Source organism: Rattus rattus, chromosome 13 (genome assembly GCF_011064425.1).
Source record: "Rattus rattus isolate New Zealand chromosome 13, Rrattus_CSIRO_v1, whole genome shotgun sequence".
NCBI classification, from domain to species: domain Eukaryota; kingdom Metazoa; phylum Chordata; class Mammalia; order Rodentia; family Muridae; genus Rattus; species Rattus rattus.
This window is the reverse complement of record NC_046166.1, coordinates 20,611,106-20,626,603: the sequence shown is the minus strand read 5'-3', so window position 1 is coordinate 20,626,603 and position 15,498 is coordinate 20,611,106. Positions and strand designations below refer to the sequence as shown.

Below are 15,498 nucleotides of genomic sequence, written 5' to 3'. Positions count from 1 at the left end.
TCCTGAGTTCAATTCCTAGAAACTACATGGTGGCTCACAACCATCTGAAGTGGGATCTGATGCCCTCTTCTGGGTGCATGATGATACCACAGTCATGTACATTAAATGCATAAATAAATCTTTAAAAAGGAGAAGTAGACAGTCAGACAGGTCGAAAGATTCTCAATGAAGACAGCAAAGTGACTGAGTGGGTAGAGGGAGGCCTCAACGCATAGGGCTGGAGGAAGGGCCTTGGAATACATTTGAAGCAGTCTGTCCCTCTGACTCGATACCAGCTATCTCTAGAACAGAAACACAAGTGACTGGTAGCCTTGGCTCAGCCTGACATCAGGATCACAACTGTAAAGCTGTAGTGGGGTAGCATTGACAGAGGTATGGAATAATGGAGCTGAACAGAAAGCTGAAGATAAGGTTTTATTATGGTTCAGTGGGCGTAAAAGGCAAAATAAGAGACCCCCCACCTTCAGACTACACAACGATATTTTCAGTTCTAAATTTTACATGTAAATTAAAACTTACAAACTGGGGTTGGGGATTTAGCTCAGTGGTAGAGCGCCTGCTTAGCAAGCGCAAGGTCCCCAGCTCCGGAAAAAAAAACAAAAAACAAAAAACTTACAAACTTTTAGAAGTAATTATGAAAGAAAATCTTCATGCCTTCTAGCTAGAGAAGGACCCAGGTTACACAGAGCACAGTGTCAGGAGATGTTAGTAAACTTAAAATGCCACCAGGAGACGGTCAGAATGAGAAGGTAAGGCAGGGACTGACACAAGATTATGTAGCAACTAAAGACAGTACAAACGTGGCATCCGGAAGTCTCAGTAAGATCCTTCAGGTCAATAAAAACCAGCCAGCCTGTCTGAGAAGTAAAGTATGGACAGTACGTCAACAGAAGCAGCTGCAAATGGACACGGACTGTTTGCAGAGCTGAGCATTTGAGGCTGGCATGGTTCTGCATGAACCGGACTGCAGAAACCAGAACTGTTCAGCACTGCTCCTGAGCGAGGGTAACGGAACACATGGTCCCTGTGCTTCGGATAGTGAGTGAATAGGGAGCAGTCAGCAGAGATGAGCGTCTCACCTCGTTACCCTGCTCTGAACCTCATCCCTAGCCGTTGCCTTACATCAGTGTTTCCAGGCTGGGTCATGAGTTCCAAAGAAAAATTCTTTTTGCTAGAATATCCCCCCTCTAGTTCAAAGGATAAATACTGAAAATGATGCATGTTTCATTTTAGATCTATCACGTGTTAGAGAGGATCCCTACGTATAAAAAGACATCTCCTTCTAGCTACTTCTTGCCTCTTGAGGAGAGGAAGATTTAAGAGATAAAGAGCACAGGCCATAATGAAAAAGATTGAGATCTTGATTTGAAAGTCTTGATTTGAAAGTCATTGCTTAAAGTTTTTCCCACACGTACACATGAAGTCGTGTATAACGGCGTTTGATCAAACATTGTGTTTAATAGTGAGAACACAGAACTCCCATGAGCCAGCCGTGGAATCTGTGACTGAATGACTCCCTTTCATGTATGTATAAACAACAGAATACCTAGTAACCTTGGAAATTCCGCATAGACAAACCTGAAACACAGAGGGTACAATACAGAAGCCAGTTTGCAGAAGGTACATACGTTATGATACCATTTGACATAGTAGACTGGAAACATGCCAGACATTTTTGTGTGTTGTTTGTAATTACAAATGAGCAGAAGCATCCAGGTTACATAGGAGTTGCAGGAACATGCACACTGCATAGGAGTTGTGTCTACACCTGGAGCAGGAAACGAGGGTGATATCAAGGCCATATAAGAATCCCCTATGGTTTTGTATTTGTATTTGTATTAAAATCTTGAAAAATTAAAGCCAGATGTTAGCATTTTGTAAAACTGAGAGACCAGGCTGGAGAGATGGCTCAGTACTCTTGGACCTAGGTTATGTTCCCAGCACCTCCAGGGCAGCTTGTAAGTTATCTGCAAAGCCAGCTCCAGGAGATCCAACACCGTCTCTGACCTCCACAGGTACTGAACACATGTGGTGCACATGTACGAAGACCAGGTATTTATACACACACAGGAGCTGAATGACAAGCACATTGAGTTCGTAAGATTCCCTTTATAGAACATTGTACAGATTTAAAGTATAGTAATTATTTGACAGAGTAGGAAAGAAAATTGAGAAATGAACTCTATAGAGATCAGAATCCAATGTCATGATGACAAAATGAATAGTTGTCGCTGACTCTCTAATTCTGTGACTGGTTATCCTACTGAGGGACATGTAAAACACGGTGGTCACGCTGTCTTTGGTGGTAGCGTTCACTGACATCTGGTCTTGTGGCAGGTTTGGATCTGAAGCTTCTGCCCTGTACCAGCAAGGCTATTATGCCGTACTGCTTGCACTTGATGCTGGCCTGCTTTAAGGTGAGCTTGAAATGGGATTCGCAGGAAACACAGTCCCTCTGAATGCTCCTGATGAACGAACTGGCGTGATTTAAGGCCTTCGTTCATACTGTGTTGTCCTTTTACAAGGCAGATGGGAAAAGCTCGTGGGCTAGGAATTAACAAGTGGGTTTTGGTTTTGTTTTTGATTCAACCGCACTAGACAAAGGTGAGTAGAAAGTAATCCGCGTCCTTGAGAAATGGATGGGTAAGAAATAGTAGGGCAGGCAGACAAATTCCCTTCCCTGTGATGGTAAACCTTGATGTTGTGTATGTCAGAATGTATTAACTACAGAAGGAGGCAATATAAGTGTTGGGGCTGCCCGTGTATGAGTGTTTTAATTCTTTTAGACATGAGGGTCAGCACCATCAGAAGCCCAGTAGCACACTGGAAAAGCTCCAAGACTCTTGAAAAAACCACAACCCTTGGCTAAAGTGGGATAGAGCCTTGGGGTCGTGGTGTAGCCATTTCAGTAGGCTTGTGTGCTAAAGGCAACTGTGTAGTCCTGCCTTGTGCAGTAGTCCCACACTAACTAAGCACTATAGCTACCTGGAGCCTGAGAGGCCCTCTGGAGTGTGACTTTGTGCAGCTGCCCATGTCAAGCAAACCTTTGGCCTGTCTGTAGCTTACACTTTACTGCTTGCCGTCCTCCCTTCTTCCCAGCTCTGCCATCTCCAGCCCTTCTGTGATGGCTTCTTGCCCATCTTTCCACTCATAGTTGTCCCCTTAAACGATGTCTCTAAGGATGAGGAGAAGGCTCAGTTGATAGAGTGCTTGACCCTGGATTCGGTTCCTGGCACTGCATAAACTGGGCATGGTCGTGCACACCCATAACCCCAGCACCTGGGAAGTGGAGTCAGAAAGACCCAAAGATAAACACGTCCTCAGCTAGCAGATGTAGGGCCAGCCATGATACCCGAGACCCTGTCGCAAAGTTCCTATTCTCTTCACTGCAGGAATCCTCAACCTTCCTTATCCCTGAGTCTCAAACTCAAAACCTCCCAGTTTACCTGTTCATGTCTTGTCACCTGTGTGCAGCCTCAGAGCCTGGGGGCTTCTTTAGAATCCACCCCCCTTAGAAGAATATAGTGCCCAACAACAACAGTTTTATTGTCTCATTAATAATGGTTTATAGCATATACTGGCATGTGGCGCCCCTTTTTAGGAGGTGATATTTGATATGGCCTATATTTCCTGGATTTATTTATTCTATATAAGACTTTGTCTTGCAGCTGAGAGCTTTTACAGACAACAGAGACGACATGGCACTGGGCCATGTGATTGTACTGCTCCAACAGGAGTGGCCACGGGGAGAGAACCTTTTCCTGAAAGCCATCAGTAAGATTTGCCAGCAAGGAAATTTCCAGTATGAGAACTTCTTCAGCTATGTTACAAGTATCCTTCCTCTGGACTAAGCACAATTGCTTCTGAATGTTTAGCACAAGGACATCATACACTATGATCTATTCTCCTTTTACTATTTGTAGGGAGAGGAGGGGGGGAGGGGGAAGGGGAGGGGGGATTAGAAATGGAGCTGTGGCAGTTGCTTTGTAAAAGTCAAATGAAGTTTCAAAGCTATAGTTCAAGGAGCCAAGATGCCTACGGTTACAGTAGCCCATGAGTTCTTGGCCAGCCCAGAGCAGTTGGTTTGTTCTTTATCTGTGGAATAAATGTCCCCTGTGGCCTCTCCTGGGACAGAGGCTGCCCCTAGGATCAGATGTTAGCACTGGGCCTGCACTGTCACAGCTGCCAAAGGTCGCTAATGAGGCAGAGTTGTTCTGTGACTTGGGCAGCACTTGACCTCATGTTTGTAAGGGGAAGGACAACCTTTGAATGCAGGATGCACACTGGTTTGGTGGCCTTCATTTCTTTGCTTTTCATAGTACATTCTCAAGTTGCAGGATATGTGTACTATGTCCCAGTGCCTGATCATCAGTTTTTATTATTATTTTTTAAGACTAATGAAAGTTACATAACTTTCCCCAGAAGAATGCATCATCTAGCATTGTGTATGCAATTCTCTGGATTCTCAGACATCTGAAAGACCTTGTCTGCTGGGTCTGAGGAAATAATCTTTGTCTAACTCATATTCTGTCAGCCAGACCATCCCTCCCCACTCCTACTATCTGCTTCTCTTTTAATTTCTTACTAAGAAATTGCTCTTATGGCCATGTGGAATCTGTTTAATTCTCTGTCTGGGAAAACCGTGTGCTGGTGCTTTCCAGTCCAATGGGTCTGAAGCTTGAGCACATGCAGTCCGTGCAGGACATGAGTCTCGCCCATGTCACATGTGATGTTACCCCAGCCCGGCAGATCTTGTGCAGTGAGTTCGTTTTCACAGGGCAGTTTGGTTAATGTAAAAGTCAGCGTCTGGGTCAGGAACTGACTATGGTTCTGAGTTGGGGGGTGATAAGCAGGCTCTTGGTCTTCACCTGGGAGAACAGGCACCGTGTTACCTGTTGGTTGACCTGACCGTGGCCCGCAGACATTGATATGCTGGAGGAATTTGCCTATTTAAGAACCCAGGAAGGAGGGAAGATTCATCTGGAATTACTCCCAAATCAAGGAATGCTGATCAAGTAAGCAGATGATCCTTTGCTCTTCGGGGCTGTGTTCACCGTTCTAGTGCTGCATGACTGACTTGTAAATTTCTGTGCCTTTCAGAAATGTAAAGGGAAGGATTCCAAGCTGGTCTCAGTTCAAGGGTCCACTTGTTCTGGGTGTCTTTAAAACGTGCATTTCTTAGCTACATTTCTGGGGGAAAGTTGATTAAATTGGGATATTTTTGTTACTTTTGAAATTGTTTACTAGACAGCAATTTCTATATGTCTTTTCCTTTCCGAAATTTAGTGTTCATTTCGGATCAGACATAAAGTGATTTAATTGAAAGAGGCTATGCCTGACATACTGGCTTGGGGGAATCTACAGGTTTTATTTAGAAACTGTCTTAAGCTTTTCTGAGCTTCCTCATTGCTTGTGCAGTACAAAGTGAATTAGCTGGTTCTAGTGCCTCCAAAACACACCTGCTCTCCAAAAATGACTGTGGAAGTGCATCCCCAGTGCGCCCTGAACCCTTAAGCTACTACAGAAACCCCAGGTTATCTTAGCTGAAAACACCAAGTTAGTGACCACTCGTGATGTGTAAATAGCTCATAAATCCGGCTTCTCGCCTCAGTCCACACTGCAGTTTGGCTGATAGATCCTCTCTCCTGTAAAAGCCATGTGCACACTTCCCTCTTCGATTCCCACATACTCAGTGTGTCTGTAAGTCAGTGTCAGAGATACACCAAGAGCCTGATCCCAGAGCAGGGAGAATGCATTGCTGAGTCTGGAGACCTGCTTTGTCCCTCAGTTTCGGCAGAAACAAGTGTTTAATTATTAAAAGCAGAAGTCCTTACTTTGCTCTGTCTTCGTAGAGTCTTAGGGGTGTTGGAGGAGAGAGGTAAGCAATGCTTATGTTGGATTTGGCCCATAGCGAGCATCCCTTCCTTAGTGTGCCCTAGCAGGAGTAGGGCCCAGTAGACCTGTCCTATAGAATAGAAAGAAGACTGGGGGCTCCCCTCCTATAAATGATATCACATGCCTTAAACAGTTCCAATGAAGAGCTAAGGAAATGTTCAGGAGTATACGGGGACCTTTGTAGACTAGGATGCTAAATTGAGTTGTCCTAGACATTGTCCCTTCCCCTAGTCCACTGACTACTTTGATTATGAACCAAAGCGTGGCAGATATAACTGCATGGTTCCAAGTGTTGTTATTCATATGTAAGAATAGGTTGCTTGTATATATGGAACCCCAGGTAACCCTTATTCTGTAGGGACTTCTAGGTTCTGAAATTGATTATGCTAGCATATCTTTAGCAAGGCTTTTTAGTTCATCAATAACCCACCATTCAAGTTCTCATACTACAGATAGTCTTAGAGCCAAACTCTCCCTAAAGAGGGTTGATTTGCAGAGGATTGCCACATAACTAAGAGAATGTCTGTGGCAATGTGAAGGAATGATCAGCAGACTTCAACAGTTGAACTCAGACGTCACTGTACTGGGCCTTTCTCCTTTCCCCTTCTTCTCTTGGTTTGAGCAGTGTTAACCTGCATATAGTCCCTAGGACATGGAATTTCAGGTGAGGACATAGCAGTTGCCCACATGATGTCCCTGGAAGAGTTCTTGTACAAGGAGGCATCTATCCTGCTTTCCAAGGCTCTCCCACCTTGATTAACCTAACCAAAATTCCCTTGAACTTTCTATAGAAGCTAAGCTTCCTAAAATTCACAGTTGACTTGGCTTGGACAAAGGGCTAGGGATTGTTAACTAGAGATCTGACCTTGTAGCAATGTTCTCTGTGAGGTCTTAATATGAGTTTGAAATCTGTATTTCAGATAATCTATACCTAAGTGACACCAAGAGAATCAAACTGCATAAGACAGAGCTTTGACTGACTGAGGTGTGATTAGACTCTTGAATAAAACTATCTATATTCCTTTTCCCTTTGGGTTCCAAACAAATTCTCTGAAGCCATTGCAGACCTTTTGGGTGGTCCCTCCAGATGAGTGGCAGAGATGTTGTGAGCAGTGTACCTCTCCTCCCCTTGGGGTAAGGTTGTGAGTCCGTCCTAGTTGTAGCATCTCGGATGCAAGCAGGTACAGTACAAATATCAGGCACTTGGTGCCAGGCCAAAAGGAGGCATAAGTTCTTCATTTGTTATATAGATATGTTATTCTGATTTGTGTTAAATTAGAGAAATGTTCCTGTGCTGTCCACAGTACCATAGCTTCATTAGACTGAATCAAAATGGAAAAAAAAAAGGGTGACAACCAGCTAATGTGCTAAATCTTTATTACAGAATTCTGCAAAGTCATGGTTCCCAGCCTTGTTTCCCCCCAAAATCTGAAACTCACCCTTTCTTTATTGAAAACATTGCCAGCCCTTCTGAGCCCTTTTTGAAGGCCTCTCAGCTCAGGGCTTCAGTCCTGCCGCAGGTGGATAGCCAGCGTCTCCAGGTGCATCCTGGACGCTTGGGCATGAGAAGAGTGAGTGAAGGAGGCTGGATTTTGAATCAGACCTTCTCAGATGTTCCCCTCCCCACTCCCATCTCAGCTCCCTCTTCCTCACTGATCTAAATCACACGTGGGCAGAGCTCTGGGACCAGCAGCCAAGATGCCTCTAGACTGGCACCAGCAGCAGGTGCGGTGGGCCCCCAGCTTCTCCCAGCCCCTGAAGACACACCACGGCCAGGTGCTTGTGGAGGTTAAAGTTTCTGTACAGTCCGCTTCCAGTCTCGTGTATCTTCTCCGGAGTGTTGTTTTTGCAGTGCAGGGTGAGCTGGTGTGGGTGTTTGAATGCTGCTGTTTGCTGTTTTTTAAAGGCCTTCTAGCCCTCCCATGGGGTTACTGCAGCAGGAATTCTTACCTGTGCTTCAGCCCAGCATACAGACTGCTGACAGGTACCAAGTGGAAACACCTGCTCATAGTGTGCTGTTCGTCCACATGTTCCCGCCCATGGTTTTCAGCTCTTTGTCCCTCGGTGCTCTTTTTCATGCTTTATTTATTTGTTTTTAATTTGTTCTGCATCCCTCGGCAAACCATCTGGTTGTAAATATTGTAACATGTTTAATTTTTTTTCCATGAGTTGCCAGTGTGTTTGTGTTGAATATAAAAATCATTATGGATCTGGGGAGGGAACCAAGTTGATAAAACTGTATTAGCGATAATAGATAAGTGAGTATTAGAGGAAGTGCTAAGCTGCGATTCTGTTTTGATAAAATGGAAGGGTTTGGGTCATGAATATTTAAGGACGTTGACATACATGTGCCACAAGTAAACTTTGATTAGATTGTAGATTTCCATATTAATGATCAGGACTTTCTTTTTTGCTCTAAACAGACATTCACACAGTCTTTCCCTGCCTTGAAGTTTCAGACCTTTCCTTTCTGAACTGGCAATATTTAATAAGCTAAAATGATGCCGTTTATTAGTCTAGAGACCCCTGTTCTTAAGCCAGAAGACCTAGTTAGATCTGTGTGCCACTCGACTCCAGGGACACACCTGCCATGCACATGCTAGTGTGGATATCACACCGTGCACTTACTCAAACCTCCATGCTGCATACTCAGGCTCTGGGGCCCGGCGCAGTCAGTCACTGCGTGTGGAGCACGTCTGTAGTGACATCACCCAGAGTTGTGTTGCTGTTGGTGTGTGGGAACAATGCCACTGGACCATGACAAGCAGACACTTGGTTGTGTCTTTTGTAGTGTTAGGGGAGGGTTTGTCCTCTGTCACATGGCTCACTTTTGGGTTGCAGCCCAGGGACCCAGCTTAGCAGTGTCTCAAGGCACCATGGAGCAGCGTGCATCAGTCTGTGCCCAGCAGGCCCCGACCCTAACCCTCAGAGACAGCCAGCTGAGTTAACCAGCCAGACTTGAAATGTCCACGCAGAGCTGTGTTTCCTTGTGGCCCTGCTGCCTTCCCAAAGCCCTTTAAAGTGTCGGGCTGTTGCACAGTGGTTGTTTTCAGCAGTCTACACAGCCAGTCTCACCTCTGCGCTGCGGGGCCGCGCTGTGGGGCTGTGCCTGCTGCCCACTTGCTACAGAATAATGGGGTGTAGAAGAACAAGCATTTAGAGTGATAGCCACAGCCTCAGTTTTCTCACTACTTAAAAACTTTGTGACTTGGGGGAGAGTCAGGGAATGGGGAGAACAGAGGTAGCTTTCGTTTGTCTGAAATTGTCACATTACCAAACCAGCAGCCAAACTCCTCTGTTTGTGGCTGAGTCCACTGAGTTTGCTGGACTTTTCTTTTCCTCTGTTCATTTTGTTGTCCTTATTTCTGGGGTTTTGTTTGTCCTTTCCCGTCCTAACGCACGGCTCTTGGGGCACAGTTAGACACCTCTTGGCTTTTGCTCCCGCTAACCCACCCATAGGTGAGCAAGCACACGGATAGCTCTGCTCTTCCTGAACCTCACAGGCAGTGACTGCACCTCTCCAACCTGTGAACTGTTCTGTTTCAGGGCCCCAGGGCCCTGCTTTTTCTACAAGAGTCTGGATGGACACGGCACTCAGAGGACCTGCCCTGCCCTGGCTCCCTGGGCATAGGCCTGCACGCACCCAGGGACCCCAGGGCTGTGTAGAGGCCTGAGCTTCTCTTCACCCAGCAGCCATGGAGGAAGGCCTGCCACAGAGCCCCTTGGTGACTAGGGCATGCTTCCCTTCTCCTGTTGTCTCTGGTCTGGTCTCCTGTACAGTGAGGCCGGTGAAAGTGGAATCTTAAGCTCCCCAGGGCACTGCATTGTGTGAGCTTCAGGAGCTCAGAGGCGAAGCTGGTGACATTTCGTTTACCATTGGGCTGTGTAATGACCCAGTCTAGGGCAGGAAAGCTATCTGCCTAGGATTGAGACTGAGAAGAGTGTCAGGAGTGGTTATCTGGTTGCAGCTTTTCTTTTTAAATGTGGTGTAAATGCGTGACTGCACTTAGCTGTGAGGCAGGTGGATTCCTACCCAGGTAGCACTAGGTCATGGTACTGCTTTGAACCATAGTCTCCTCTTTCCTTTTGCTGACCTCAGGCACCACACAGTCACTAGAGGCATCACCAAAGGTGTGAAGGAGGACTTCCGCCTGGCCATGGAGCGCCAGGTCTCCCGCTGTGGTGAGAACCTGATGGTGGTCCTGCATCGCTTCTGCATTAATGAGAAGATCCTGCTCCTGCAGACTCTGACCTGATCGACCTCCCGGCCACCAGCAGCTCAGCTGGGACAAGCGCTGCCAGACCAGGGCTGGGGAAGAAGGAAGACACCGAGTTCTAACTCCCTTAGTTGCTTCAAAGTTATCCCAAGAGTTAGGGAGTTGTTTCTATTTTTAAGACTTCGGGTTTTTTAATTTGTACAAAATAAGAGTCAATCCATTTTGTAAATAAAAATCCTAAAAGTTTGAAGTTTGGAAAAAACCTTAGTATCAAGTAGGGTGCATTTGTTTTATTTTTCTAATCATATGGCAAGGGGGCAAAACTCCAACACAGTTGATTGGAGGGATGATGTTTTTATACATTTACATAACGGAGTGTGTCTTCCGTGACTCGGGTGTGTTTGTATTGAGACGCTTTGGTAAGTATTGCACAGCAAGATCACGGGGACCTTTCATTTTATGCAAAATTGGACTGGAGCCTGTCCCGTGCCTGCTGAGAGCCACCTGAGGCCGGAACTCTACAGTCTCTGAAAAGCCAGGGAGAAAAAGCGGAGACAGCAAGGGCAGGGACCTCCTCTCTCCTAGGACCTTTGGAATTCAGTGTGGCTCAGTGGACTCTCCCGGGCCCCTGGAGCCATACAGCACTGCAAACACACGCGCGCGCACACACACACACACACACACACACACACAGAATTACGAGTTCTAGGTGCTGCCATAGACTAGGTGGTTTTGCAGATGTTTTCTAAAAATCAGGCATTCTTATTTCTTCCAAAGGTCACTCTTGTGTATACCTTGGGTCTTAACTACTGAGGCATAGATTCTCTTGCCAAATCAACTGTCATGATTTGAATAGTGTCACTCAGGCCATTGTGTTCAAATTGGCCCTGACCTCACATTAGTTTAGTGTCATACATTTAACGATGTATTTATAGACTGTCAGTAGGGCTTTCTGTTTTTTTACTTTATTTATTTATTTCCTGTTGAGAAGTCTTTACGGGCCACAGCGAGTACCTTTAAAATACAATGCTGGATAAATGACAGTAATCTGGAAGAAAAATATAAAATGATTTCGTGATTTGAGTGTTATTGTCCATATTTCATTAATCAAACAGGAATAAAAATCGCATAGTTTAGTTTATATTTAAGTTACATTCCTAATGGATGCCAAGTTGAGATGTGAGTAACATGGCAGGGTCACCTTGAGCACAGTGGAGATCTTTCCTTTAGTCGAGGGGCAGCTTTGTGGTATGTGACCCATGAAAAGAAATGGCTCGTGAAGATCGATGCTCTAATGTTTGAGCAGAACTCCCCGGTGAGCCAGCCGCCCAGAGCCTTGCTTGTCAGGGGAGGCAGCTCCACACCTCCAGGAGCCTGAGTTCATGTTCTGGGGTGCAGTCAGCAGTCACGTGGTGAGACCCAGAGTTTGGCTTCTGTGCTCTGCAACGCTGCTTAGCCCAGTGTGAGCAGAAATTCTCGTTATAAATTCAACATAGTAATGACATAGTATCTTGTTATGTTTGGAACTTGAGATAACACTAAAGACTATCTCAGTGGTTTTAAGGAAAAGTAAAAGAAATAAGGTTTGTCTGTGTGACCTTTCCCACAGCCTGACCCTTACCTGGTATACATTTCTGTGGCTCCGGACTCTGCTGGGGTGGCTTTTCTGAGAACAGAAAACTGGGGTGAGGGTGCTGGTGCTGAAGTCAGTTCACAAATTGGGTGAAAATTAACTTTGATAGACCAAACCAGAGGAACAGCTGTTAGCTTCTGAATGTCTTGTACTCTTACTGGTCAGTTATTGAATTTTAATAATTCTAACATCAGCTCTATTCCAGGCCTAACGCCATGTATTTCACACATACTTTCTCGTGACAACCCCGAGAGGAGAGACAGGTCTAATGAGCACATGAGGATCTGAGACAGGTTCCGTCTTGGTGCTGAAGTGACAAGACTTGTGAACTGTGCTTGAAACCTGTGCCCTTGGTGTTAGAATGAGACCAGACTATTTTGTTGGATTCCCTGAGAGTGCCCCATGCTGGTATCGTGTTGTACTTTGGAAATAGCTATCTAAGAAGACCAGAAACTAAGGGTGTTGTTTCATACCTGAAGAAACTTGACACATGGGAGACCCCCATTAGATCCCTGTAGACTAGAAGCCTGGGTTGATGATATTAAACAGACATTTAGAGATGAACATGAAGGAAGAAGGGAAGGGGGCAAGGGGTGCTAGGGAGACCTTCAAGAGACAGGATGTGTTAACTATACCTGGAAAGATGAGGTCAATTTTATTAGGTTGATGAACAGCAAATCCCAGTGTATGCTCATAGAAAGAAGGCATTCATATAGAAGTCTTAACAACAGACACACAAGGGCTGGGGGTATAGTTTAGTGGTAGAACATGGTTTAGCATGTTCAGAAGCCCCAACTTTAATTCCTAGTACTGAGAATATAATGAGTGTGGCCCATGTAAATTATATACATTACATAAATGGTATAACAGCCTTTTAGCTTCTCAGTAATGCATGCTTATGAACAAGAGAGACTCCATTTCCACACTCACTGAGTTGATAGCTCATGACCTGTGGATTCAGGTTTAATCTCCTCCCCTCACAAACCCCGGGTTCTGTCTTCAACTCCCACGGTAAGTAGCCCAGAGCTCATCCCCCTGTCAAAGCGACCAACCAGTAGCTAACTGGCACATCTTCATGGAAGCTGCTTCCCTCTGCCTCTCCTGAGATGCTTGACCATGTGTTCCTAATGGTGAAATTCCAAGTGCCATGCTGGGAGTTTTCTGAACAGATGGCAGCTCCATGTGACTGTAGTCACACCACATAGAGTGAGTCCAGCAGAGAGGGTCTCATCCCACTTTTCTCACATTTTTATCCCATTCTTGTGCATGCTTCTTTTTCTTTTTTAACACTAGCACAAATTACTCAGTCAATTTTCTTTCTCTCTCTTTCTTCCTTCCTTCCTTCCTTCCTTCCTTCCTTCCTTCCTTCTTTCTTTCTTTCTTTCTTTCTTTCCTTCCTTCCTTCCTTCCTTCCTTCTTTCTTTCTTTCTTTCTTTCTTTCTTTCTTTCTTTCTTTCTTTCTTTCTTTCTTTCTTTCTTTCTTTCTTTCTTTCTTCATCACTCCTGCACACATTGCTTGGGCCCTGGGTTCTAGTGTAGTCTAACAAAGGGTAACAAACTTGAAGAAACTTCCAAGAAAGAAGTCTGTTACAGTTGTAAAGGTTCAGATCCAATCTCAGGGTCACCACAGCCTTATTATTCTCTTCCTCAGAACTGAGTCCTTTGCCTTTGACGAGTTTCTGGTGTCCTGTGTCACCAACTTTCCCTAGCTCCAGTCTCTCCCTGTGTCTCCTGCCATTTTCCCTCCCAGAAGGACACCTCTTATACTCCATTGTACCTTCACCTAAACTACCTGTGAGATCTCAACATGCATTTGGGGAAAAGACAATTCAGTAACACCCTAGGAACCCTATGATGGCCTTTGTTACTATTTATATAATCTTCAGGACTAGTTTCATTATGTTTCTCATTGCTTCGGCAAAATATCTGATAAAGGCAACTTAAGGGAGGCAAATTCATTTTGACATAAAGTTTGAGGCAATACAGTCTATGACAGAGAAAGCATGCGGCAGCAATGTGAAACTGGTAGTGGGGCCTGGCTGTAAGACCCCCACTATGTCTGTGAGACTCCCAAGTCCTAAGGTTCGCAACCTTCCTGAACAGCACCACCAGCCAGCTAGGGAGCAGTGCTCAAGCAGTGTGAACCTGTAGGGGGAGATTTCACATTGGAACCACACAGAATAAAAATAAGAGGCCCCCCTCTGCCTCACAAAGACATCTAAATGTTTTTAATATCTACACTCTTAAATTCTTCACATAAGACAGGCTACGGAAAGCTTGCACTGAATATTTCTCTTGAAGAGACAACTTTAGGTGGCCTATCTTTCACTTTAGACCAATATGTATAAAGTCACCAGAGTGGGAGGATGTAAATTTAAGCCGACTTGTTAATCATTTTCCCTCAGGGGTACTTCCTAGAAGTGAAGACAAAGATGATGGAGTATTTCTAGTTAGTGATTAAAAGTCAAACCATTATCTCTATGTAGGGGGAGACTTCTCTGTAGAAATTAATTACTGCCTTTGTCTCTTACAGCATTTTTAGAAGCTAAAAGCTATTTCAAGATGTAAAAATGATTTTAATTGACTTTTCTTTGCCTTATAAGTTGACGCTTATACTTGCACCTTGGTTCATCCCTTTTTGTTAGCAACAAAGGAGCCAAAATTCTAATGGTCCAGTGGACCTGTTAAAAATATTGGCAGGCAGTTCCTTGGGTACATAGTGGGGTGGGGGGTATTGGAAAAGAGCCAGTGATTCAGAAATACATTTTAGCTTTTATTTTTTGAACAAGGACTTCTGCAGCCTGTGCCTACCGTGGACAAAGAGGCTGTGGTTGTTTGTGGTGCTGGGGTTTGAAAGTAGGACAGGAGCCAGCAGAGACACAAATGAGACATTCCAAGTTATATCCGCTGTCTCCTCAAAGGACTTCCTCATCCGTTACGAGCATGCCCTGGCTGTCTGGTAAGACTCTTCTTATTTTATACCTGCCAGCCGTGACCTCCCGTAGATCCCAGACTGTCATAGAAAGAGGAATGTGGACACACCCAAGTCGCATTGATGTCCACTGATACCACAGCATGTTTCTTCACTAAGTGGGAAGGACGCCTTTAGGACTCAGTACCTGGAAACACTGCAGTACAGCAAAGGACAGAACTGATTTGGAGTCCCTTGTCCCAGGGTCCAAAACCCAACAGCCATTCCTACCTCTGATTTTCTTAACCTTCAGAACTTCCAACACATGAGCTTCAAAAGTACACTTAAAATACAATACTAAAAGCTGCGTACAACATACGACACAATTGATTTTCAAACTTAATCTATTAACCCGGTTCAATGTTCACGTCACAAAGGGAATGGCTGGCTTCCCTTCTCATCAACCAACACAGAGACTGGTCCAACTTCCTGAAGGTCTGATCTTTTGGTCTGCACCTTGTCCTGTAGGGTCATTTGTACTGTATATTTGAAAATGTTTCTTATACAAACGGCCTGGTGCTAAGTCCTTGGTGCTTCTGGGGCCAACGGTTCCATCACTGCACTTACTCAACTCTGCCATTAGAGTGCAAAGATGCCATGGGCAATATGAAAATCGCTCATGTAAATTCTCCTTTACCTGCAAAAGGATTGATTCTCATCTCAAGATTCATAGGTTTCTCTTCTCAGGGTAAGCTCATTTCCAACATGGTACGGTAGAGCTCATTTTGAACAAAAAGAAGCAATCACCCTTTAGGCACTTGGTCTTTTCTGCTTTAAAACTC

The 15,498-nt window shown here is 44.9% G+C and overlaps 1 protein-coding gene across 5 annotated transcripts in view; it reads left to right on the top strand.

Moving 5' to 3' along the window:
• The window catches only part of Ints10 (integrator complex subunit 10), a 30,588-nt gene extending 20,202 nt beyond the window's left edge, over window positions 1-10,386 (top strand). For 2 of the 5 annotated variants that reach the window (XM_032918431.1, XM_032918430.1), the window contains exons 14-18: window positions 2,338-2,417; window positions 3,669-3,831; window positions 4,922-5,015; window positions 7,802-7,879; window positions 9,995-10,386. In XM_032918431.1, the coding sequence (XP_032774322.1) occupies window positions 2,338-2,417; window positions 3,669-3,831; window positions 4,922-5,015; window positions 7,802-7,879; window positions 9,995-10,151 (572 nt within the window). In that variant the 3' untranslated portion in view covers window positions 10,152-10,386. Of the gene's footprint in view, window positions 1-2,337; window positions 2,418-3,668; window positions 3,832-4,921; window positions 5,016-6,951; window positions 7,030-7,801; window positions 7,880-9,994 lie in introns of all 5 variants that reach the window. The other 3 variants (XM_032918433.1, XM_032918432.1, XM_032918428.1) reach the window with 2 other exon arrangements.
• The last annotated feature ends 5,112 nt before the right edge of the window (window positions 10,387-15,498 follow it).